The 27,204-nt window shown below is 40.8% G+C and overlaps 1 protein-coding gene across 1 annotated transcript in view; it reads right to left on the bottom strand.

Moving 5' to 3' along the window:
• The window catches only part of PDE7B (phosphodiesterase 7B), a 209,931-nt gene extending 183,053 nt beyond the window's left edge, over nt 1-26,878 (bottom strand). The window contains exon 1 of the mRNA XM_006834716.1: nt 26,403-26,878. Within this exon, the coding sequence (XP_006834779.1) occupies nt 26,403-26,640 (238 nt within the window). The 5' untranslated portion in view covers nt 26,641-26,878. The remainder of the gene's footprint in view (nt 1-26,402) is intronic.
• Between the last annotated feature and the right edge of the window lie 326 nt (nt 26,879-27,204).

Consider the following 27,204-nt stretch of genomic DNA (forward strand, 5'->3'; position numbering starts at 1 on the left):
ACCGAATCCATGGTACTTAACAACAACAACAAGGAGCTCTGGTAGCGTAGTGGTTACAAATCAGGCCGTGAACCTCAAGATCAGCTGTTCTGCGGGAGAAAGATGAGGTTTTCTGCTCCCATAAAGCTTTACAGCCTCAGAAACCCTATGCAGGGTCACTAGGACTCGGAACCGACTCCACAGCACCAACCACCTCAAGATTTCAACACTAGATTGACAAATATAATGAAGTCAAAACTCTGTCCTTTAATTTTCTTCCAACTTTACTTATGACTCAGCATAATGAACTTTGGCTGAGGGAATGTACTACCTGCTGAATTGAATAAGTTCTACCTGCTAATCAAGAATGAGGTAAAATAACAGCTTAGTGGTTCATGGTGATTCTTAGAAATAAGAATAAACCTCAAATCCAATCTACGGCTGTCAAGTCAACTTCGACTCGTAGAAACCCTATATTGTTGTTGTTATGTGACGTGGAGTTGATTCCGACTCAAAGCGACCCTGTACAGGGTTTCCAAGGCCATAAATCTTTATGGGAGCAGAAAGCTTCATCTTTCTCCCGTGGAATGGCTGGTAGCTTTAAACTGCTGACCTTGCGGTTTGCAGCCCGATTTGTAACCACTACGCTACCAGAGCTCCTTAGAAACCCTATGGGACAGAGTAAATGGCTCCATAGGTTTCTGAGTCTGTAAGACCTTAAGAAAGCAGACTGCTTTATGTTTCTCCCATGAAGCAGATAGTGGGTTTGAGCCACCAATGTTTCAGTTAGCAGCCAATGCTTAATCCACAGGGCCTTCAGAACTCCTTAAAAATAAGAAATGGGTGGGATCATAATCATTTAGCATTTATATAAGGAGGCTTTGGAAAGTGTGTGTAAACATTGAATTAAAAGAGTGGAATTTCCCAAAACTTTTTGAAGCCCTCTCATAGAGTGTTTACTGTACTTCTGACATTTCACAATATTAAAAAAATCTACTATCTGACTACTTTGCACATTAATGATATATGACTGGCAGTAACCAATGCTGAGGTGTGAGGCCAGAGTAAGGCTGTTTGTGATGGTGATGACTACGTGCCAACCTGGTTATGCTGTGAATTTCACTGGTTTGGCTGTTAGGTAAAGATGTGATTTGATACAATCATCCTCCATTGTCACATAATGTTGACTTTTGCATAATGACCTGGTCTTCTGGTGCTGTGGTCTAGGTGTTGGGTCTATTTCCAAAGGCTTGCAGAAAAGTGCAGAAGCTCTTTATTTCCTCTAACATTTCAGCTTTGCAGGCCAACAGGCAACCACCACTACCACAGAAACAGAAACTAACCTGACTACTTCTTAAGGTGGCTCCAGAACACCCCCCACCCCCAAATTGACCAGATTCAAAGTCATTTTACAGTAGTAAGTCCACAACACATCTGTGTCTGTCTGCATCCTGGTTGGTCCTTAGGGCAAGGTTTGTTTCTAACTAAAGGGCAAGGTTATTCAGCTTGGTTAGTGTGGGGAAGAGGGATGGCATGTAAATACACCATCCTTGGTGATGGTGATTAGCTCCCCTGACCCTGGTGAACGGTGAGAGACAAGAGCAGTTTAGCTGTATCACGTTAAATGATGCTGTCTGTAACCAGTCTTCTCAACACGATCTAGACGCTTCCTCAATTTTCCTCCTTCCTCTCAGTATCTGTGCTACCATTAGCATTACCTGGCCATGCTTCCCTTTTCCTTTCTGAGTTCTACTATTATCTACTTGGTCTTTATAGAAAGCAGCAGTTACTCTGCCCAATTCCACTTCCTCTCATCTTTGAGTCTTCTACTCTCGGCTTCCTCTGATATATCCCTTGAAAGATAGACTGAGAGAAAGCACTAGCTTTGTTTGCTTTCTGCCACTAATTGGTTCCTTTAGGAAGAACCCCGCCTGTTGGCACTTAGGTAGCCCTCCTCTGTAAGTTGATTTGGAGGTGGTCTTAGGGCAGCCATGGAGATACTGTGTCCACTGCAGCTTCTCAATACATTTGCCACCCAGCTGTTCATCACTTCTGTATGAATAGGAGTAAATTCAGTTGTAGCTCTCAACTCAATATGTTTCCTTGGCTGTAATGTTTAGGTGTTAATTGAAACACAGCTATTCTTCCCAGTTTTTCTGAATTCTTGGAAATGTTAAAAGGATTTTCACTGAGAGTAATGTTAGGCAAAGTATGGGGAATGGGTTCAAATAAGATGCAAAAAGGCCCGATTCACTCTGAAGTTTTAATACAACATTCATTCTCTGAGTGTCTGCAAGTGTTCATAAATTGAGATACATACCAATGAAGTAAGGAAATTGTTCTGGCACTCAAGGTAAAGAGGTCCGGAAACAGCCAGGTAAAGTCACTATTCACCTATGAATTCATTAGGACACCTTACTGTTTATGCATATGGAGTCCTGGTGTGCCACTGTGGGATAAGCTCTGGACCACAAGGTCTGTTTGAAACGCAAGGTTGAAGTTTCAAATCCACCAGCTGCTCCTTGGAAACCCTATATAGGGTCTATATGAGTCAGAACTGACTCGAAAGCACTTAACAATGAAATTATGTGTATATATTATTTTCCCAAATGGCTGGCATATACCATAAGTAAATATAAAAACAAACAAACAAACAAACAAAACTTCCCTTCACCTAAAAGAAGATGTTTGCTTCTTTAGATTTCTCTTTCCATTTTAAAGGTTATAATCTTTAAAGGGATGCCTTTATGGGATTAGTAGATCTGTGTGAGGTAGACCTTCGGGGTGGCAGTAATTTAACTTCATCTACTCACAAGCACTGACCTTGTCGCTGAGATGAGCATTTCCTTCTGCTCTCCTATTTTTTTTTTCTCTACTTTTGGGTCAGACCACCTGGAAGCCAAAAACTTCCTTATACGACTCCCCATGGAATGGTCTCTCCGAAACCATCTTTCACTGAGAGAGCCTGCAACTCACTTCGGATGGCACACCTGCATTCTGTTTAAACTCCTTCGTTACCATACACAGAGGGACTCATCAAGACCATTAGCAACACAGAGTTGCTCCACAAGTCCAAGGCCAGGAAAAATTGCTTTTCTTCCTCAAAACTCTTCCTGGAGTTAGTGAGTGCTGCAACCCTCTCTGCTAGGAAGTTGAGACCTGAGTCTTACTCAGTTACTTCATATCATTGCTCTCTGTCCCTCTTACTTTGCTACATGGTTTTTGTCATTCATCCTGATCGAATGGCTTTGGGTCTTTTTGTACTTACACATTTCTTATAAAGTTATAAATCTCTTCAGAAATTGGTTGTGGTTGTTGGTAATTGCTGTCAATTGGCAACTCAAGTATAGCAGAACAAAATGTCATAACTGGTCCTATGGTATCTTCACAACCATTGGCATACTTGCGTCAACTGCTCTGGTCACTGTATTTTGATTGTCTTTCAATCTAGGGGGCTCATCTTTAAGTACCATATCCGACCATCTTCTGTTGTGACCACAAGGTTTCATTGGCTAATTTTCAGAAGTAGATTGCCAGGTTTTTCTTCTTGGTCTGGAAGCTCTGCTGAAATCTCTCCACCATATGTGACCTTGCAGGTATCTGAAATACCAGTGGCATAGCTTCCAGCAACACAACGACATGCAAATCGCCATAGTATGATGACTGACAGATGAGTAGCCATGGAAATAAAGCGGTGTTGTATAAATTCTTCTTCTTCTCTCTCTCTTTTTTTTTAGGTCTTTATTATGAATTATGTGAGTTTACATGGGAGAACATCAGTTTTACATTCATCCTATTGTATTTCATTTCATTGCAATGATTACAATCCCCTCCATGCATCATCAAACAACCAAAGGGTGCACTCCACAGGCCTGCCCCTGACTGTCAGCACACAGCCTGTCTCCCTCTGAGTCCAGTGTCCCCAGCCCCTCCATCTGTACACGTCATCATCTCTGTCTCCATCCCCGGCATCATTGCCTCTCTGGGTAGGGTCCCACTCTCCTTTCTTCTCACTTTATGGTCCCAGGGACCTCTGTTCGGGGCTGCAAAACCACGTACTCCCCTCCTTTTTTCAAAAGACATTTACCTCTATATTTCCTATCCTCACAGTCAGTCCTGATGGCAATTATTCACTATTGTACCACAAGAGTCTTAGCCCCATTTCCTTTCTACAGCCCAGTCCCAATGGACTGGAAATCATTCAGTGGAGGTTCTACCTACCCCTGCCCCATCTGGAACTAGGCTCCTTCTTGAAAGCTTGTAAGCCAGTCACTTCTTGCCTTTATAGCAGCCCACCCCCCCACCCCCCCATTTTGGGTAGCCAATGTCTAAGTAGCCCAACCCTGTCAACCCAGTGTACCAAGGAGGTGGGAGTGATCCTTGCTGTAAAGATTTGTTCCCTTTTTTGAGCTACTGCATCCATAAGTATAGGTAAAGTTCATCAAAATGTAGCAGGTTACTCTCCCACCCCCCGACCCCCCATCCCCCGCTTCTTTCTTGTTCTAGTAGAGCTCTGATCATCCAACCATAGAAGCCAGGTCAAGTGGGTACTATCTGCAAGTATGGGTGTTCTTGTGCATCTCTCCTCACTTCATATCAGCTGGACGCTTCACTCTCCATTCTAGCCCTCTGTGACCATGTCACTGCCTCTGGGCCCAGGAGTCCCCAGGTCTTGCCATACTGCTGGTCATCCAGGTCTCCACCTGGATTCACAGGGATCTATTGAATGTGGTCGGACTTAGCTCCCAACTTCATTGCTGTTTCTTCTCCCTCTTCCCCTTATCGGTGACCACCATGGTCATCAGCCAGACCACATGCTTGCTCATATATTCCCCTTGAGTCTCAGTCTTGGAAGGGGCTCTGCTCTGAGGTATTCTGACCACTTAACTTGATGGCTCCCGGGCGAACAGCGTACTTGTTCTTGTAGTAATCAATCAGACTGCCATTATTGTTTCTGATTTTTCCTGCTGGTTGTATAAACACTGAACTGCATGGTCGGGTTGAACTGCAAGGTCGGCAGTTCAAACTCACCAGATACTCCTCTGTAACCCTATAGAGGTCGCTATGAGTTGGAACCTGCTCAACAGCACTTAATGACAACAACAAAGACACAAATATTTGATGGTGGTAGAGGGTGCGGGTGGTGGTGTGAAGAAAGCGTGGTAAATGATGCTTGGAATCAGTGGACACTTCGGATACAGTAATGTATCTTTTAGCATCTTATTCCAAACCACACAAGTATCCATAGCTTCATTGCCAATCTTGGAAAAGTCAAGCTTTAGGAAGCAAACTCCTCTTGAGATGAACCAGACATAATTTTCCTATGTGTTGGAAACAGTCAACTTTATCCAGGGTTTATAAAGCAGCAAGCAAGTTGAACTGGCTATAGGACCAAGTTAGAAGCTCTGCATAATGTCTTTGAATATCTTCATGTTGATACTATACACATAGTTCACAATTTCTGGATATGCTTTTTGTGGGGAAGAGAGGAGAGCAGGAGCTAAACAACAATGGGAAAGTTCAAAAGGGTTGAAGATGCACTTTGGATATTTGGATTGGCACTCCAGAGCTCGCGGATGCTTGTGATTGCTTATCTGACTTATCTAAACTGCTGACGTCAAAAGAATTAGGCTAGAAATCTTATGATTACAGTTTTTCTTGTGATCTTTTCTGGTATTTCCTGTTTCCTGTCAGGCCAAATATACTTTGAGAGTGGGTTATTTTATGGCGTTTCACTGTTTCTGCCTTAGCTAGAAGCAGAGGTACAGGAGCATGAAGTAAAAATAATTAAGAAGAACATCAGAGAGTTCTGTCCGCTCCGGCCCCTCTCAGTCACTGACATTTCTTTTCAAACATCAAAAAAAAAAGTTTCTGCAATGGTTCAGAGTAGGGTTGTATTTTTAATGGAACAAGGTCTATTGTTCATTAAAAAGAAGAAGCCTCTTCTATTGTTTTTCTAACTATTCCCTTATTTGGGTGGTAATAGGCAGGCAGGCTGTGCATAGCATAATGTAAGCAGCCAAGACAAATTCTGAGAGGAGGAAAAGATTGTTTCATAGGAAAAATGGCTACCAAAGGATACACTTTTCCTTTGGGACGATGAACATCTTACAGAAGCAAGGAAATGAAATTAGGAGGCGGGAGCGGGGTAATTAATCAATATATAAAATCTTGCCTTCTTCTTGTTAAGTGCTGTTGAGTTGGTTCTGACTCATAGCGACCCTGTATAGGATTTCTGAGGCTTTAAATCTTTAGCGGGAGCAGAAAGCCTTATTGTTCTTCTGTGGAGCAGCTTTTGGGCTCGAACCACCCACCTTGTGGTTCACAGTCTAGTGCTTATTTTATGGAGCCACTGTGCTCCCGAATCTTGCCTGTTGTTGTTGTGAAGTGCCATTGAGTCAGTTTTGACACATAGCAACCCTGTATAGTGTTCCCAAGGAGCAGCTGGTGGATTTGAACTGCTGACCTTGTAGTTTGCAGTCCAGTGGTGATCCTACAAATCTTGCCTAACTGTTGCTAAAATTTCCATTTATTTTGTGAGCACATGCCCTGGAACATGCTCAGCACTGTTTGCAAAGGAGCATGAGGAATTGAGAGACTAATCCTTAGTGGCTTATGAGCAAATGGACTTCAGGCCTGAGCTTCTAACAATAATCACACACACACAGGCCCAGCCTGGCCCACCCTCTGGGTAGCAAAACAGGAAGAAGCAGAGCTAGGGACCAGCTACACAGCAACACGCCGTTAAATATGGTTATAACAACAGTCTTCTAACAATGGTTATAGCGGTGACCAAGAGTCCTGGTACGGTGCTACAGGATAAGCGCTCAACCTCAAGGTCAGTTTGAACTGCAAGGTTGGTGGTTCAAACTCACCAGTCGCTCCTTGGAAACTAGATAGGGTTGGGTTGCATACAGTGGTTATGAATCAGACTGCTAACTTCAAGGTTGGCAGTTTGACCGTACCAGCTGTTCCGCGGGAGAAAGATTTGCAGCCTTGGAAACCCTGTGCAGGGTCACTATGAGTCGGAACCGACTCCACGTACTTAACAACAACAACATTAGTCAGAACCGACTTTGCGGCACTTTACAACAGCAATAACAATAGCAATGACCACTTCTATCTTTGCTGTTAGTTGCTATTGAGTTGACGCCGCTTCATGGCAAACCCATGTGCAGCAGGATGGAATACCATCTTCATGATCACTGCATTACTCAAATCCACGGTTGTAGTCACTGTGTATTTTGAATGCCTTCTAACCTAGATGGCTCATCTTCAAGCACCATATTGACACTAGCTTGTTATTATCCATAGGGTTTCCACTGACTAATTCTTGGAAGTAGCCCACTAGACCTTTCTTTCTAGTCTGTCTTAATTCAGAAACTCTGCTGAAACTTGTCCACTGTTGGTGATCCCTTGTTATACTGGTAACGTAGCTTCCAGAATTATAGCAACATTCAGGTCACCATAGTGACAGATGAAAAACTAACAGTAGATGATGGACTAAGACTATCTACTCATCTTACATGCAACTTCCTTTAACCTGGCAATCCTGGTTAAACTGTCACATCTGGCATTGCTTTCTAGGGAACAACTACCTTTTTAATACATTTCAGACGTGTTAGGTAAGGAAATTCACAAGACAAAGACTTACTATTTGTCCAAAATAATTTATAACCCATGTTTAAAAGTAAGAAAAATACATGTATGCAGACACACATAATTTTTGCCCATAAAGAAACGGATATTATATAGTTATGCAATGCAATCACAGAGATATTAGTGCCTGGGGGGGGGGGCAAAAGACAGAACATTACACTTAGAACAACTTATCATGTTGTTGTTATTAAATGCTGTGGAGTCAATTTCAACTCATAGAGATCCTGTGTCAGGTTTCCATGGCTGTATTACTCTGTGGGAGTAGAAAGCTTCATCTTTCTCCTGTGGAGTGGCTGGTGGGTTTGAACTGCTGATCTTGTGGTTCACAGTCCAGTGCTTATCCTATGGAGCTACTGCACTCATGTTGAGAGGTCTCTTTGGAGTTGAGCAGCTGAGGAGTTTGACTAGCAGTGTATCTGGTAGCTGAGTCAACAGCACAGTTGGGTCCCTGTGCAATTAAAAACCAGCTCTGTGACCCTGAGTGGGTTGTGTCAACCTCTGTGGAGTTTTAGTTTTTCATCCCCAAACAAAACAAAACAGAAAATGAACTGGATTAATGACATGATCTCAAAGACCTTTTCTATTATCAGATTTAAAGATATCTCCATTTTGCTACTTCTAAAATTTCAATAGTTCTACAAAAGTTAAAAACTCTTGTCCATATGCAACCTGGTACCATGAATGTAATGTCTCTCTCTGTTTCCCATCGTTCTTCACTGCAAACATTGCACAAAACTAACCATATTCATTGTCATTTCTTGACTCTTTTCTGTGCTTCCCTGCCACTCTACTTAGGTTCATGTTCCTTCATCAAGAATGTCACCTTCTCATGTCTGATTGAGATCTCACCATTTCCAAGACATGACTGTAGTGACCAGTTCACAACACAGCCTTTCTAGGTCACCTTTGAGAGGCCTGTTAACACCCATAGTCAAGCACTACCTATCACACTTGATTTATATTTGAGTACACAGTTTTATCAAACTTGCTAAGTTACCAACTACATAAAAATCCTATCAGCCATTATACATTTGTTCCTATCCATGCTGTAGCACCTGGCACAGAACCTTGTGTGAATTGTTTGCTTTAAAAGTGTGGCAACCTGAAGACAGAAGAAACATGACTTGGTCAAGTAGAAGGAGAGACTGTTCTGTCACTGTGAGGATATATTGTGTTGGGTCATGAATTTGGGGAAAAGATGAGCATGATTGGATTGGGAGGTCTGGTCAGAAGAACAAATGATAAATCCTTTAGGATAGGATGATGTAAAGTGGAGGCCTGGTGTGGTACCATAGGATAAGCACTTATTGTTAACCACAAGGTCGGTGCTTCAAACCCACCAACAACTCCTCGGAAATCATATAGAGGGTCACTATGAGTTGGAACTAACTGGATGGCACTTAACAACAACAAGCAGTAAAGGAATTCATTCTGATGATTTACGTATTATTTCTCATAATTCTGTAAAAACTACAGCTCCTGAGGAAGTTGGTTTGTAAGTTAAAGAGAAAATACTTGTCTCAAAACACCTGCCAAATATGATCAGTGAATCCTAAAATGATGTTTGTAATTCTGTTAGTATCCTTTACTCCACCCATAAGCCACTCCACCAGGCACTACTGCTGGGGTGATCTTTCTAAAATGTGAAATGCATCCTCATGTCCCTACTAGATTCATTCTTACTGACTGGAGGCTACATTCCTCTTAGAGTGGCAGGTGGAGCCCTCCTCCTGACACATCCCATACCTCCTGGCTTGATGTTGTTGTTGTTGTTGTTGTTGTTAAGTGCTGTGGAGTCGGTTCCGACTCATAGTTCCCCAATATTTCTTGCATTTAGTTTCACTGTTTCTTCTTCCTGCAGTGTCTTCTGTCTCTTCTTACTTGGAGAAATGTAACTTACCTTTAATGGTTCCTCAAAAACCACCTCCTCTTTGAAAACTTTACCATCCATCATATGGACAAAATTAATCATGCCCTCATGTGTTTGTACATGGTGTCCATCCATCCATCCATCCATCCATCCATCCATCCATCCATCCATCCATCCATATCTTTCTAGACTTTCTTGGTGTCTGGTACATGGTTTGTTGTTATGTTAAGTGCTATTGAGTTGGTTTAGACTCATTGAGACCCTGTATAGGGTTTTCAGGGAATGACTGTGGGCTTGAACTGCTGATCTTGCAGTTAGCAGTTCAGTGCTTATCCTACAGCACCAGACCAGGACTGGTACAAAATACCCACTAACTAAACTTCGCTGAATATTTCTTCCTCTGTTTTCAGAGTATTATTTATACGGTATCTTAAAACCTACATGTTTATGTGTTTGTCTTCTCTAACAGGCCCTATCTTCCCTTCCTCCCAGGTATACTGCACAATGTTTGGCACTGAGAAAACACAAGAAAGATCATCATTCAATTGAATTGCTTTGGAAGAGAAACCAAGAAATCTTTGTTTTTCTCTTTTTAGGAACTCTGGCAGTGCAGTGGTTAAGAGTTAAGCTCTTACCCAAACGTCAGCAGTTTAAGCTCACTAGTTGCTACAGGGGAGAACGATGTACTAGTCTTCTGTACAGATTATAGCCTTGAAAAGCCTTTACCAAGTCCTGTTTCTTTCTGTCTTCAGGTTACCATGTTTCTAAAGCAACCAATCTTCACAAGGTTCTGTGCCAGGTGCAACTGCATGGATGGGAAAAATGTGTATGTATGACATGATTTTTATGTAGTTGGTAATTTAGCAAGTTGGATAAAGTTCCATTCTGTCCTATAGGGTCAGTGAGTCAGAATTGACTCAAAAGCAGTGGGTTTGGTTTTGGTTTCTCTGAGTATCTTGAAAAAAAAAAACCGGTAACCACAGGCCTCAATGTCTTATTTTTAACTTGGTAATAAGTCCCTATTAAGAGGATATTAATTGTGTAGTGTTAAGAAGCTAAATATTTGTATGTAACATATTAAAATGTCATTTTCCATTTCTGGTTCTGTGACTTCCTAGGCTATGATAATTAAGGTTTTGTGCCAACTTGACTGGGCCAAGTGTCTTAGCAGTTAAGACAGTAACCCCCTATGGATGAGATCAATGTAACACAATTACTTTTATGATAAGATCTGCTGTGAGCAGCCAATCAACTGAAAGGAAGCTTCTTTGGGGTGTGTGCTGCTTCTAATTTTTGGACCCCAGGCAATGCTTTCTTTCTTTTTTTTTCTAGATTCTGCATGGGACTCCTCATCTGACCTCCTTCTGGTACTTTGGGCTCAAACTAGCAGTCTGCCATATTGCCTACCAATCTTGGGAGTTGTCAGCAGCCTGCCATTCCACCTGCTGACCTTGGATTCATTCACCTTTGCAGCCAGAGCCTGCTGTCCTACCTGCAGATCTTGGGTTCCTCAGCCTCTGAAGCTACATGAGTCAGGAGAAGCCTCCAGCCTGACGTCTGACCGTGGACTTGGGACTGGCCTCCTCTACAACTGGGTCAGCCATTTCCTTGATATTAGCCTCTATGTGTGTGTATGTGTGTGTGTGTGTATATATATATATATATTTGTTGTTGTTAAGTGTCATCGAGTTGGTTCTGACTCATAGCGACCCTGTATAGGGTTTCCAAGCAGCAGCTGGTGAGTTTGAACTGACAACCTTGTGGTTTATAGTACAGTGCTGATCCTACAGTGCCACACCAAGATGCCATATAGAAGGAAGCTTACATATATATGTGTATATAATATGTATATGGAGCTCTGGTAGCGTAGTGGTTATGAATTGGGCTGCCAACTGCAAGGCAGCTGTTCGAAACTACCAGCTGTTCCATGGGAGAAAGATGAGGCTTTCTGCTCCCATAAAGATTTACAGCCTCGGAAACACTGTACAGGGTCGCTATGAGTCGGAACCGACTCCCAAACCTATCTATCTATCTATCTATCTATCTATCTATCTATCTATCTATCTATCTATAGATAAATATATATGTATATCTATCTATATATATAGACATATATATAGATAGATATATATAGAGACAGAGAGAGAGTGATAATGTGCTGGACTGCAAACTAGTTTGAACCATCAGTGGCTCAAGTTCACCACCTGCTCCTTGGAAAACCTATATAGGTTCGCTATCCGTTGGAACCAACTCGATGGCACTTAATAACTACAATAACAATTTATTCATATATATATGTATACATATATGTGTACATATATACATGTATATATATTGTCGTGGTATGGCACTGTAGGATAAGAACTGTTTCAAACCACCAGCTGCTCCTTGGAAACCCTATACAGGGTCATTATGAGTTGGTTCCTATATAGCGACCCTATGTAGGATTTCTGAGGCTTTAATCTTTGTAGAAGCAGGAAGTCTTAACTTTCTCCCATGGAATGGTTGGTGGGCTCGAATCACTTACACTGTGGTTTGCAGTCCTATGGAGTCACCATGTTCCATGTATGTCTATGCTTAACTGGTTTTGCTTCTCTAGAAAACACAACTTAAGACAATTGCTTTTGTAGAGTTGCATTCTAAAGTGAATCCATCACCAAATTAAACAATAGCACTAAATAGGATGGAAAAATATTTACTCTTGAGTTTACAAATTTGGTGAATTTATAATTGTTGATTTTGTACATTTATTAAATTGACGTGGACATCTTTTCTGTGGTCCTACTGTGGTATTCGTCATGGATCTAGTAAAACAGTGTGGATTCAACTAGTATCCCAAGGAGAAAATGAGGACAGAAAGGTAGATTTACCTAAACTGAACCACTGCTGAGAACCAAAGTTTTTCTATCTTTTACTTCCATTTTCCTGGAACTGTTTGAAGTCCCCTCATATAGATAGAAGGATGAGAGAGGAGGGGCAGCAACCTCTCTATATACGCCATCTTGGAAGAGGCAAGACTAATCCCTGTTCAGTGCTGACAGCAGGGTCTTCACCTCTTTAACACCACCCACCTCATAGTCTCCCTAGGGGCCCGTGTGCAGAGGAAGAAGGAGCACACCTTCCAGAGGTTTCCAATTAGCACATTTCATCAACGAAAATGTATACAACTGGGCAAGAGTACAATGCACTGCGTGTACTCTACAATTTCAATTTGTAGTAGATACAAAACCTCGGTTTTAATGTGAAACCAACCAGGAAGGTGTGACTTGTACCTAGCTTGTTTCAGGCATTACATTTGGTTAGCTGAATCTCAGTGTTATAATCTTGAGGTAGTTGCTGAAATACATACATACATATATATATATATATATATATATATATATATATATATTTTTAGGAGAGGATGGTAATAGGGCAGAGTAAGTGGATTCACAAATGCATGGAAATATAACTAAAATAAACAATGTAGCTCAAACAATGAGTATTGAACAGGATGTTTTTGGAAACATGTCCCTATGCCTTTTCTCTCCAGTTCCCTTGTGCACATGCTTCTTTCCATCTCATCAGAGACATCCCTTTGCTTTGGGGACATTTAGGAATGTTAGAGCAAGAATGAAAAGAGTGAGCCAATATTCGTCTTTTGACTTTTGGAATAAGAAGTTTTTTTGTTTTTTTACAGCAGAACAATGATCTTGAGAACTGGTTTTCATGGAAAAGTAAAAGCATTTTCCACATTATTTTACGCACTTTCATTAATGTTGCTGTTGTTAGGTGCCATGGAGTCAGTTCCGACTCATAGTGACCCTATGCACAACAGAACTAAATATTTCCTAATCCTGATCCATCCTCACAATTGTTACGTTTGAGTTTACTGTTGCTACCACTGTGTCAGTCCATCTTGTTGGGGATCTTCCTCTCTTTTACTGACCCTCCCCACTTTTCCAAGCATGATGTGCTTCCCAGGAACTGGCTCCTCCTGACAACATCCTAAGGATGAGAGACAAAGTCTCACTCTCCTTACTTCCAAGGGACATTCTGGCTGCTCTTCTTCCCAGAGAGATTTGTTTGTTCTCTGGAAGTCCAAAGCACTTTCATTATTCTTCCTCAGCATCGTATTCAAATGCATCTGTTCTTCTATTGTCTCTTCTAAGGCCTTCCTAATTCATTGTTCAACTTTCAAATGGATGTGAGGCAATTGAAAATAACAGTGCATGGGTCAGGCACACCTTAGTCGTCAAAGTGGCATCTTTGTTCTTCAACACTTTGAAGAGTTTTTTCCCACCATATTTGCCCAATGTAATATGTTGTTTAATTTCTTGACTGCTACTTCCATGAACATTGATTGTAGATCCCAGCAAATATATATATATATATATGAACCGACTCCACAGCACATATACATATATATTATGTATATATATATGTTGTTGTTAAGTGCTGTGGAGTCGGTTCTGACCCATAGCGATCCTGTATAGGGTTTCAGAGGAGCAGCTGGTGAGCTTGAACCACCGACCTGGCAGTTCAAACAACTTTGCAGTCTGACGCATTAATCCACAGCACCACACCGGGATTCCATATATATATATAAAATTTTTTTTCTTCTACTTTTTAAGAAATTTAGAAAATTTATGTATTCATTTAGTAGCTTTTTATTGTGAACTGAGTGAAAGTTTATATAGCATACCATCAGCTTTACATTCAACAAATCATTTTTGTCTCATCTCAGTGATTACAATTCCCTCAATGCACCATTACTTATCCAACGTCCTCTCTGTTTCTTGTTTCTGTTAACATACTAAGAGGCAGGCCTTTGGGTATGGTTTCTTGCTTCTCCCATGTGGAGGCTCCTTCCCCCGGGGAAGAAGAGGGTAATGACAGTGTGAGGCTGTGGTAGAGAGCGAGAAGCAGAAAAGTGCCCTTTTTGTCCTGAGGAATTGTGGAGAAAGAGTTGAAGGCAGAGCAGAGTGGCCATATGGGCTTGCCCTTGCTTTCCCGTCTCTTTTTAGAAGCTTGCTGTTGTGTGTGGTAGAGACATTGACATACGTATGTGGGATCTTGAGACACACACTCAGATGCTACCTTTGGAGAGATGCTAAGAGTGGAAAAGAGCAATTAAATCTAGAAGATACTGACCAGAGTGTTGTTACTTATGCCTCAGTAGGGTGGATTCAAGAGGAAAATGTGGTTGTTTGGAAAATAGAAACAGGCTACATTGCACACTGGAGTGTGGAAATTTGAAATATCTATTGCAAATGTTTTAACAGTAACCATTTTCTCCTCATTGTTGTATGTGTGCTTTTTATTTTTTGTATAAGTGTAAACACTTTTTATTTTTTTAATTAATTTTTTGCTACTAATGCTTTTGGAATCCTAAGAGTCCCTTTTTAAATAAAAAACAATGTCCTATGTTTTCTTCTAAGAGTTTTATGGCTAGAGTTCTTATACTTAGGTCATTGATTCATTTTGAGTCAATTTTCATACATAATATGAGGTATGTGTCCAACTTCTTTATATTTTATGTGGAGGTACAGTTATCCCAATACCATTGACTTAAAAGGCTATTCATTCCGCCAGTGAATGGATTTGGTACCCGAGTTGAAAATCAATTGCTATAGGTCAGGAGTGGAAACTCTTTTGTCTGCCAAAATTCATAACATCATTCATGGGCCATACAAAATTATCAACTTAAAAAAATCAGCCTGCTATATTTAGCCAAGCATTTAATTAACTCACCCCTAAATAAAAAGAGGAAGACCCCCAATGAGATGGATTGGCCAAGTGGCAGCATTGATGGACTCAAGTGTGGACTCAAGTGAGGTTGTCCCAGGATCGGGCAGTGTTTCGTTCTGCTGTGCATAAGGTCACTGTGGATTGGTACTGACTCGATGATACCGAACAAAAACAACAACAACGTGATGGCTGGAACTGTGGTTGCCTTGGCAAGGCCATACCAAATGATTTCATGGCCTTACATAGCCTGTGGGCTGGCCGTTCCCCATCCCTGCCATAGATGGATGGCTGTATTTCCAGAGTCTCAACTCTATTCCATTGGTCTATATGCGTATCATTATACCAGTGCCACACTGCTTTGATTACTGTAGCTTTGTAGTCTATTTTTACATTTTGAAATGGGGTAGTATGACTCTCCCTCCTTTGTTCTTCTTTTTCAAGGTTGTTTAGACTATGTGGGGCCCCTTGAAATTCTACATGAATTTGAAGATTGGTCTTTCCATATCTGCAAAAAAGGTTGTCAGACTTTTGATAAGGATTGTGTTGAATGTGCAGATTACTTTGACCAATAATGCATTTTAACAATATAAGTCCTCCATTCCATGAACACAGAATGCCATCCTTCTATTTATTTAGGTCTCCTTTAATTTCTTTCAGCAATGGTTCATGGCTTTCAGTGTTCAAATCTTTTACCACCCTGGCTACATTTTTCCTCAGTATTTTTATTCTTTTAGATGCTATTGTAAATAGAATTCTGTCCTTAATTTCCTTTTCAGATTTTTTCATTCCTGATGTATCAAAACATAACTGACTTTTGTGTTGATCTTGTACCCTGCAACTATTTTGAATTTATTAGCTAGTAGCTTTCTTGTCTATTCTTTGGGATTTTCTATACACAGAATCTGCAAATAGAGAAAGTTTTACTCCCTTTTATCCAATTTGAATGCCTTTTATTTCTTTTATCTGCCTGGTTGCTCTGACTAAAGCTTCCAGTACAAGGTTCAACAGCAGAGGTAAAAGTGAGCATCCTTGTTTTCCTCCTGTTCCCAGGGGAACATTTGTTGTGTATGTTGTTTACACTGCTTATGTCATTGTTAGCTGCTCTTGACTTAGTTCCAACTTCTGGTGAACCCAGGTGTGTAAAGTAGAACTACGCTCCATAGAGCTTTCAAGGTGACGCCCTTTCAGAAGCAGATCCCAGGTCTATCTCCTGAAATGCCTCGGGTGGGTTTAAACCACTAACCTTGGGCTAGCAGTCGAGTGCTTAGCCATTTGTGCCATACAGGGTCTTTGTAGTGACCTCACCACACTGGCTTCTGTTGGTGTTCTATGTTTGACTTCTTATCTGCCCATTTCTCTTCTCTTTCTAAACCATTTTCTTCAGAAAATTTTATTTACTTCTTTGAATTAATTAGCCACTCATCCTCTAAATGTGCAGACGTAAATATCTTCGGGTTTTTGGAAGTGCTTATCTCTATGTATATAGATATATGAAAGAAATTTTGATGACATTCAAAAACAGATGGAGAATGAAACCAAAAAGGTAATCTGCTTTGGTTTTAATTCCAAAGGTAGATGGGCATCTAAAGATTCAGTTGGAAAAGTTCTAATCATTTGATTGCATTTATGTATCTTGTTACCTTTGCTACTTAGTTTATCTTTTTAATACCTCAGCTAAAGATTTGTATTCATTCACATCATACTTTGATTTTATTTAACAAATTTCCAACTCTCATACCTTTTGCTTTTTTCTACCTGGCTTACTCAACTGCTATTCAGTTTCTCTTGAAATTTATTCTTCTTTTCACTCTTGGGACTTAATTTTTCTTCAGCAAAGCTTGGTCTCTAGAACTCATGTTTGAGGTCCTACATAATCAGACCATGCTCTGTCTTTGTCAACTGTGCCTCTACTTGTACACAAGGCTAACTTTAGATAAAGACCGTAACTTAGAAGTTCATCAGTATTCCCTCAGTACTTATCTGACAGGTAGGAAAGTAACAAAATACTTGTTAAGCACTGTTGTTGAGTTGGTGTAGACTCATAATCATCTTGTGTAGGGTTTTCTGAGGAGCTGCTGGCCAGTTTGAACCACTGACCTTGCGATTAGCAGTTTAGTGCTTATCCTACAGTGCTATGCCAGGACTCCAACAAAATACTTAGGACAGGATATTTAATATATAAAATGCACATCATATAGTTTTTTGTTATTTTTGTAGTTTGAGGATATTTAAGGCAATTGCAAAGATACAAAACGAATCTCTTAAGAGTTTGGGGGCTTGAAATGCATTCTAAAGATAAATTAATGAAAGTCAGTGAAGGATGAATAGAAAAGGGATGAGAAAAAATAGGAATTATTTTTAATCACAGGTACTTTGAGCTTTGCATATATTTTTTAATATTGTCAAATGTATCTACAATGTATTATGAAGTACATTTATAGTTAAAGAGTGAAGAAAACATACAAACAAAAACAAGATAGTAGAAATGAGCAGACATTTTCAATAGCTTCTTTGAGTCTTTTTACAATTAATTTCTAATGTTTTCCTTTTAGGATTTGGTGGTGGTGGTGTGCCATGGAGTCGGTTCTGACTCATAGCTACCCTGTACAGGGTTTCCGAGGCTACAAATCTTTATGGGAGCAGAAAGCCTCATCTGTCTCCCACAGAACAGCTAGATGTTTTGAACTGCTGACTTTGAGGTTAGCAGCCCGAGTCGTAAGCACTACACTACCAGAGTCAGATACAAACATTAGTGTTTTGCTGTCCAGTTAAACTAGACTTTTTAAAGTAAAGAAAAGAAAAGTAAAGAAAAGAAAGGAAATATTTCCAGGCAAAGAGCAGAGGACGTGGGAATAACATCCTTTATTCAGTTCCATCTCCTCCAAATCTCAGTTGTAGGACTGGGTAACCATATACCTTCTGCACTCTAGTTTTGAAATTACATTGAGAAACATACAGACTGGTATCTGTAAAAGCAGCAGCTTTTTGAGCCTTCAGTTTTTGTAAAATGTTTCAAGATGCATGAAGAGAGTAATTATTTTGCAAATATATAAATGCAGGTATAATTTATATGTATTTGTGCCAAAGTCATGTAAATATCAGTATTTGCAACTTCTCTATGAAGAGAGAATTGTCTCATATTAGTATTGTGCTTTTTTTCTACCTTTTTAGCAGTTCTGAAATTTGCACATTCTTTTATTTTCTTTTTAAAGTTGTAATGACTAATCCCTGTCTGCCATCAGAATATGAGTTTTAAAATGATTCCATAATAAGGAAGAACCACAATTTTTGTTTCTTGGGTAATCTGTGATGAGGAAGAAAATGTTTCTTTATTCATCTCACAGCAATTTGTAAGCTATTTTATTCCTTCTGATAATTTCCTTTTTTCCCCACTTAACAAAGAATATTGCGTGGCTGACATGTAAAAGATGCTAGGGAGAACATAAAGAAAATAGAATGCTCTGTGGACTCTCAAAGAGCTGAAAATCTAAGCATAAAATAAAGTGATTTGCCGATGAATAAATATAAAGAAAGTTCTGTAAGACTTCAGAAGAGGAAGATATGCTTTTCCTCAGTAATTTCAGGAAAGCTTTGTGGAGGCTTTGGCATAAGGGTGGGGTCACAAATAATGACCAAAATCAGGGACAGGGAGGGAAGTCATTTGAGGCACAGTAACAATGAGCAGAAGCAAGTAGGAAATTGTGGGATGCTTGGTCTGTCTGGGTGGGATAGAAGTACTTAGAGGGCAATAATGAGAGGTAAGACTGCAACGATGAGTTAGTTCCAGAGTGGAGAGCTTAGAACGTAGGATCAGAGTTTAGTTTTCTCGGTATATAATGGAGAATCACTGCAGTGTTTTGAAAAGGGCCCAGACATATTCAGATTGCTCTGTTAGCATTCTTTACCTAAATAACAAAGTGGAGAGAAAACAGGTTGAGAGCCTCTTGCAGCTGGAGACTGTTGCAAGAATTTAGACAAGATGACTTGAAGTTTGGCCAAGGCTAGGGAGGAGGGAATAGGTGGGAGAGAAGTTGCTGAGAAAATAGCAACCCAGACAATTATGAGAACAAATATTTACTGAGACTGTGGTGGAGCTTAGGTTCCTTTCTAGGAATTTGTGTTTGCTTGGTATCATCTCATTTAATCTCACTACAGTGATGTAGGGGAAGTGCAGGACTGCAAGGTTGGTTTGCACCACAAGGTGGGTGGTTTTAAACTCCTCGAAAACCCTATACTGGGTCACTATGAGTGGGAATCAACTCGATGGCACTGAAACGACAACAACAACAGACTTATGTTACTATTCCCATTTTAAAGAAAAGGAAATTGAGGCACAGAGGTGCAGAATGGAGTGCCTCATGCAGTTCTGTAGTGAAGAGGTGGGATTTAAAGCCAGCAATGCAATACACTCTGGCAGTCTTACCCAGCTCTCAGATTTGCAATTGATTGGGCTTAGGGGACTGGAGAGCATGGTTTTGAACCGGGGTTTCTGTAGAAGTGATGTCATTCATGAATATCAGAAAAGCCGTTTTAGTTCAAGGTGAAAATAATGTTTTCCAGTTTTGATTCAATTTTGCTCTCACATTTAAAGGAAGTATTGAATTTGCAATGATTATTATCCAGCAAAGCTACAGATTGAATGCGGGCTATTATCTACAGCACACGTTTTACCAAAATGTTATGAATTAATGTCAGGCTATCTGCTATTAAGACTAATTCATTCTTTGCTCAAAGTAATTTGTCCTGCCTTGAATACTGATGATGAATGTTTGAAAGTGTGTTTGAGTTTTCACAAGCATTTTTACATCTCAATAGTTTTTCAGTCAAGACTTTGAATTGGCATAGAGGTTTCAATCCACTAACATTGTAGACACTGATTCATAAATTCCTAATTGTCCTTCTCTCATGAAGCTCTTGATTTTTCTCTAAGTCTCTGCTGCCTAGTTCAGTTCCTGGTATACAAAATGCCTCCAGTAAATATTCATTGAATATAATGAGCAGGACAGTCTTTAATATATTTAATGTATATCATGTTTACTACATGAGTATTTTAAAATAAAAGTTTAAATATCAACTTGAGTTGTAGAATTCTGAAGGCAGATAATTTTTCTGTAGATTTTTTTTTTTTTTTGGTCTGAATGTTGGCTTTCAGGACAAAGGAGAAAGCAAATTTTGGACCTCTGAGTGGCAGAATTAGTTACAATGACTATGGAAAATGAACCTTTTTTTTAAGGAAATTAGTTATGAGTTTTTGTATTTCCCTAGAACTAAATACCATTGAAATGGGAGCATGCTTAATAAATAAGTAAAATGTAAATAAAATTTAGATCAGAGACACCAAAAAGAAAGATAGGTTGCCCAGTTTACAGACATTCAGTTGAGTTCTGAAATCAAATTATTTATTCAACAGTTCACTGGCTAGAATCATAATCAGAATAATATTTGTACTCACAGCATTTGAGAAAATTCTATTTATTTTCCACTTCTTTCCCGCCTCTCCCATATCTCCACATCCTCACCATGATCCTTTAAGCTTACTTTCTATCAATAATTGATAGCCATCTTTCCTGGGGATTTTCCTAGCATTCAACACTTGGGTCTAAACTAAAACCCACAAAATCAGTAGAAAAATTTAAAGAATGCACAATCCTTTGGATTATTTTGCATGCGGAGACTTTTCTGGTTTCACTGCAGTTTGTATATACCACGAGTCTCCATGTTTGTCCCTTCTGATTATAATAAAGTTATGCCCTGATTTAAATGTAAATTACTAGTGCAATGCTGGAGTCATATGAGTTTTGTAGACTAGAGTCAGGTGGTTTTCTGGACTCAAAGGGTGTTTTCTTGTGATTCTGACAGTTTTAGTGTTTGACCTTGGACAAACGGGTTCATCTCTCTGAGTGATTTGTCTTGTATTTGAAACTTAGGGGTAAACTTGATTGAGACCATCCTTCATTTGCTTCATAGAGGGAAAACTATCTGATTACCAACCTCCACTACCCCCCTCAAAAAAAAACAACCCCCCAAAACCCTCAGTTTCCATCACGTTAACTCTGACTCTGGTGACCCCATGTGTTCAGAGTAAAACTGTGCTCCATAGAGTTTTCAATGGCTGATTTTTCAGAAACATATTGCCAGCCCTTTCTTCCAAGGTACCTCTGGGTGAACTCAAACCTCTAATTTTTTGGTTAGCAGCTGATGCATGAATTGTTTACACCAGCCAGGAATGAGTACTAAGCCAATCAAGCAATCCAATGAACTGAGCTAACATTCTGAATGCAGTCAGACCCTTCTTTCAGGGTGAGCAATGCTTTGGCGAATGTTCAATTCTGGGGCACTCTCCAGATGCAAACACCTTGACATGTAAAGGTGACAGGTCCTTCTTCCTCTGGTTGCCACCCTTGCCTCCTGCAGCTGTTGCATAGCCACCAAACTGTCCAGCACACGTCTTACTGACCACAGCAGGAAGATGTTCCGTGTTTGACATCCTCCTAGCATATCCTCTGTCTCTGCAGGGAATGCTGCTCTCATCTGCATTCCTCCACTCACAGTTCTGTGCATTTCATCTTAAAATGTCTTATACATATTTAGTATTTATTTTCCCATAACTTATTTTGCTCTTTCCCTTTATTACCTAAGTAAAATCTCAGGACATTTCTGTTTCACTTGTGAGGAGTAAAGTTTCCAGATGTGTCTAACAAGTCTGAGTAAAGGCAATGATGCCTTTTCACCACGGGAGAGAAAAGCGGTAACATTTAGGGCTACATTAAGCTAATTAAAAGTCACTGACACCCTCTCGAAAGTCCTTTACAGTTATTACTGGTTCAGAACCTCTGCAATTTCATGGTTCTAAAATTTAAACCTATGTGTCTGCTGTCACAAGCTGTCAAAATATACACAGATTATTAAAGTACTTAATTTTCCTGTGCCTAATCTCGGAAACCCTGTACAGGGTCGCTATGGGTCGGAACCGACTCGACGGCACTTAACAACAACAACAAAATCTGGTAGTGTAGTGGTTACGAATTGGGCTGAGAACCAGAAGTTCAGCGGTTCAAAACTGCCAGCTGTTCCATGGGAGAAAGATGAGGCTTTCTGCTCCCGTAAAGATTTACACCCTCGGAAACCCTGTACAGGGTTGCTATGGGTCGGAACCGACTCGACGGCACTTAACAACAACAACAACAATCTGGTAGTGTAGTGGTTAGGAATCGGGCTGCGAACCTTAAGGTCAGCGGTTCGAAATTACCAGCTGCTCCGCGGGAGAAAGATCAGGCTTTCTACTCCCGTAAAGATTTACACCCTCGGAAACCCTGTACAGGGTCGCTATGGGTCGGAACCGACTCGATGGCACTTAACAACAACAACAACAATTATTAGGAGTCCTGGTGTGGTGCTGTGGCTTAATGCACCAGACTGTAAAGTTGGTTTGAACCACAAGGTTGGCAGTTCAAGCTCACTAGGCACTCCTCAGAAACCCTATATACAGGGTAGCTATGGGTTGGAACTGATTTGATGGCATTTAACAACAACAACAACAACAATAGCTATTAGCCTGGCAAAAGATAGCAAAGAGGAGGGAATCAATAATTGTTAGAAAGAGGAAAAATCATTAAAAAGAAACAGATAACTGAACTGGATTTTGCCATTTGAAAAGAAGTGTTTCAGCTACTGAGTCGAAGACTTTCTGAACACAGTGAACAACACATGCAAAGAAAGGCTCAGAGGTAGGTTACCATTTGATACATTTGAGGAACATCAAAACCCAAAAATATCCCCAATTCCAACTCATAGCAATCTTATAAGGCAGAGGAGGACCGCTCCACAGAATTCCCTAGGCTGTAATCTTTGTGGACTCCTGGTGTGATGCTGTAGGATCAGCACTGGACTACAGACCACAAGGTAAGCAATTGGAACCCACCAGCTACTCCTCAGAAACCCTGTACAGGTTTGCTATGAGTCAGAGCTTACTTGATAGCACTTCACAACAACAACCATCTTTATGGAAAGAAGTAGACCACCACATCTTCCTCCTGAAGAGTGGCTGGTGGGTTTAAACCATTCACTTTTGGGTAGACAGCTAAGAACTTGAACTAGTGTATCACCAGTGAGCACTCTATGGGGAACACCAAGTTGTCTAATACTGTCAAAGTATAAATTATGTGAGGGCATTGAGACAAGCTTTAAGAGAGGGGGACAGAGAGCAAGGCTTGCATCTTGTATACTTGAGGATAAATGAACCACTATAAATGAACTGAAGACAACTTAACCCTTCACTTCCTGTTATCTTATGTTAGCTGCCATGGCCGCATGCACAATGGAATGTTGTTACCTGGTCCTGTGCCATTCCGATGATCCATTGCAGATCAGACAATTTGGTTTTCACTGGCTGATTTTCAGAGGTAGATTGCCAGACCTTTCTTGCTAGTTGGTCTTAATCTGGAAGCCCTGCTGCACCTCGTTCAGCATCGTAACAACACGCAAGCCTCCCCTGACAGATGGGGGGCTGTGCCTAAAGTGTGGCTGTGCCTAAAGATGGGATATGAACCTGGGTCTCTAGCGTGGAAGGCGAGAATTCTACCATGGAACTACTACTTTGTAGAAATAAGAAAATGCCAGTGTTTTTGAAATATTTCCCAAGTGTTCCTGAGTCAGCGGCTCAAACCCACCAGTTGCTCCTTGGAAACGTTATACAGGGTAGCTATGAGTTGGAAAAGACTTGATGGCCTTAACAACAACAACAAAAGCACACAGTATGGTAGTGTGGTGGCTCTGTAGGATAAGCACTGGACTGCAAACTACAAGGTGGACGGTTTGAGTCCACCAACTGCTCCACAGGAGAAAGATGAGGCTTACTTACTGTTCTCACAATGATTTACAGCCTTGGAAACCCTATACACGGTCACTATGAGTTGGAACTGACTTGATGGCACTTAACAACAAAAGTTAACAATACACAATTAATATTACATACATACCCCCATGGACCTGCTAGCATCTTTTGAATTAGATAGTGTTTTATCAAAGGTGAATTTGAGATATGAATTTACCAAAATAAACCAAGAGTGATGACTGACAGAGTATCATCGTTGGGGTCTCTGCCCATTTTCTTGTACTACACACATGAAATATGCCTCATGTCTTCTCTGGGCATCTGTTTCCCATATCCCATGTTTGCCATATAAACCTCAAAGTCTCTTTGGTTTCCTTCTTTACTAAATTCTTGTTTACCAACATTTGAAAAATAATTTCAATTAGTTTCTTTGCCAGAGCATTATGTGTAAGCGTATTAATATTCGTTGTTATTAAGTGCTGTCAAGTCATTTTTGACCCATAGCAACCCTGTATGGGTTTTTCAAGGAGAGGATGGTGAGCTTGAACCACTGACTTTGCAGTTCAAATGACTTTGCATTCTAGTGCATTAACTCACAGTGCCACATCAGGGCTGTTGTTGTTGTTGTTAGGTGCCATTGAGTTGGTACTGACTCATAGAGACCCTATGCACAACAGAACGAAACACTGCCCGATCCTGGGCCAACCTCACTATTGCAGTGTATGTTATTTATATATTTACGGAGTCCTGGTGTGACATTTAGGATAAGCATTCGACCATAAGGTGGGTTTGAATCACAAGGTTGGTGGTTCAAACTCACTAGCTGCTCCTCGGAAATCCTATACAGGGTTGTTATGATTGGGAACCGACTGGACAGCACTTATCAACAATAACAGCATACCTATATTTAACAAACAGTTGACGTTGTAACCATGTTAAGTATATAATTCAGTGGCATTAATTATAGTCACCATGATGTACTCTCACTGCCACTGTCTACTCCCAAAGGTTTTTTTATCACGCCCCAAAACTCCAAGTACCTCCAAGTACTAACTGTCCATCCCTTTCTTCCTGCACTCTTAGACCCCACTAATAAACTTCTGTCTAAATGCATTTGCTTATTGTAGATCTTTCGTATAACTGGGATCATATAATATTTGCCCCTTTATGTCTGACTTATTTCACTCAGAGCATTACTTTTTAGTAAGATTCTAAATATACATTTATACTAGTTGGAAGGTATTGTTAATAGTCTATAATTTAAATACTAAACTACATTAATCAAGTTAACAAAAATACAGTTTCTAGACTAAATTATTACCCCCCCCAAAAAAAGGGTGAAAGAGAGAGGTCATCTTTGGTGTATCTTTTTGGTCTAAGTTTCTGTCTCTCACCACCAATGGCATGTCGGGATTCCACTACAGAGGACAAGCCAAGGCTTCAAATGCCTAAACACACACTCATATTCTTTCTTGTAAAGTGAACCCACCACTTTCCAAAGATCTAGCCACATGTCTCTGAGAGGAGAGGTCCCTGTGCTTTCAGTTATGGAATTCATAGTCTACAGTGTTGTTGGAGCCCCTTGGGAGACTTTACAGGGACACCAAACAACTTTGTGGTTGTTGAGGCCACTGTTAGACACACAGCACAGTTCTTCACAACTGCCCCAAACACAGCACATTCTTACAACATGGCAGAAGTCCTCATGAATCATCATTTCTGTATTTGTCAGTCAGTCCATTTTCCCTGACACCAGTGGGGAAGTTTATATTCCTGTCATTTTTCAAAAGAGGAAACTGAGGCAAAAATGTTGACCAACTTTCTTAGGCTTCTGGACCAAACTCAGTCCTGGGAATTTTATACATATCACAGTTCCATGGTCAAAAATTAGAAAAATACATTTTACTTTATATAAAGCATTATAAAGTGCAACCCAAGAAGACTATTCGCTTGGAAACACCTCTACCTTGTCAACAAGACATTTTAGTGGCAGGGATGACAGCACAGAGCATCCAATTCAACTCCTTCGTTTGGGGATTAAACTCAGGAAATTTGACTTTCTCAGTTCACAGGACCAGCAAGAGGTGAGCAGAGCTCAGGACCCAGGTCCCTTGATTCCCAGCCTAATGTTCCCCCTACCACATTATTCCTAATTTTAAGACGCATTTCTCTAAAGGAGCAAAACATTCATTAATCACAGCCCTAGGACCCCATGCAGCACAAGTTATCTTCCTTCCTTTCCCCATTTTTAATGTCTGGGACTTTCCACGGAAGAGACTGAAAAGAAATCAGCGTTGGTCCTGTTACCTCTGACACCCACAGTCAATTTACCTGGAAAGCTGTGGAGAGCATCTTCGCTTTCCAGCACGCCTCTCTGTTTGGTTGCCTGCAGCTCACTTTTGGATTTCCAAACCAGCTTGACCATCCTGATCATCTCGGGCAAGTCCCAGGGCAGCGGCCCCTGCTGGCACCCCGACTGACTGTCCAGTGAGGAGGGCAGCATACCTTCTGGGGCTGTCCACCTTCTGCCGAGCTCTGCTGAGTGGAAATACCTCTCTAACACAGGCATTCTGCCCTGTTCCCCAGAAGAGGAGGTAGGGCGGCTGTTGCTGCTGCTGCTGCTGCTGCTGCGGCGGCGGCGGCTGCGGCGGCTGCTGTTAGCAGAGGGGAAATTCTTTTCCAGGCAGGGGAAGACAAACCCCTGTACAATCCTCTCCAGCTTCAGGAACGCAAGGCTGCTCCAACCTGGCACAGTTTGCCTGCCCTCCAGCCCCTCCACAAACAGTGTTACTGAGCGCGAGTCAGTCACTTCCTAAGCTGTCTCACTGCTGGGGAACTCTTACTGTCCTCCTCCTTCCTTAGAGATAGAGTGCATTTCTTCCCCTCCTCTCTCAGGCACGGAGTTCACAGCACTTAATTAATCCCAGGCTACAGCTGGAACGACAGCAGGGGAAAAAAAGCCACCGAGGGTTGAACATTCATTTTCTCTCTTCTTCCTTCTGATTTATTTGTTTGCGATTCTGTTTTGGTGCTATCTGTTGTTGTCACTAGGTGCCGTCCAATTGGCACCAACAGAAGGCACCACTGCCTGGCCCTGCATCATTCTCACCCTTAGGAGTCTGAGCCCATTGTT

The sequence above is a fragment of the Chrysochloris asiatica genome, unplaced genomic scaffold (assembly GCF_000296735.1).
Source record: "Chrysochloris asiatica unplaced genomic scaffold, ChrAsi1.0 scaffold00013, whole genome shotgun sequence".
Taxonomy (NCBI): domain Eukaryota; kingdom Metazoa; phylum Chordata; class Mammalia; order Afrosoricida; family Chrysochloridae; genus Chrysochloris; species Chrysochloris asiatica.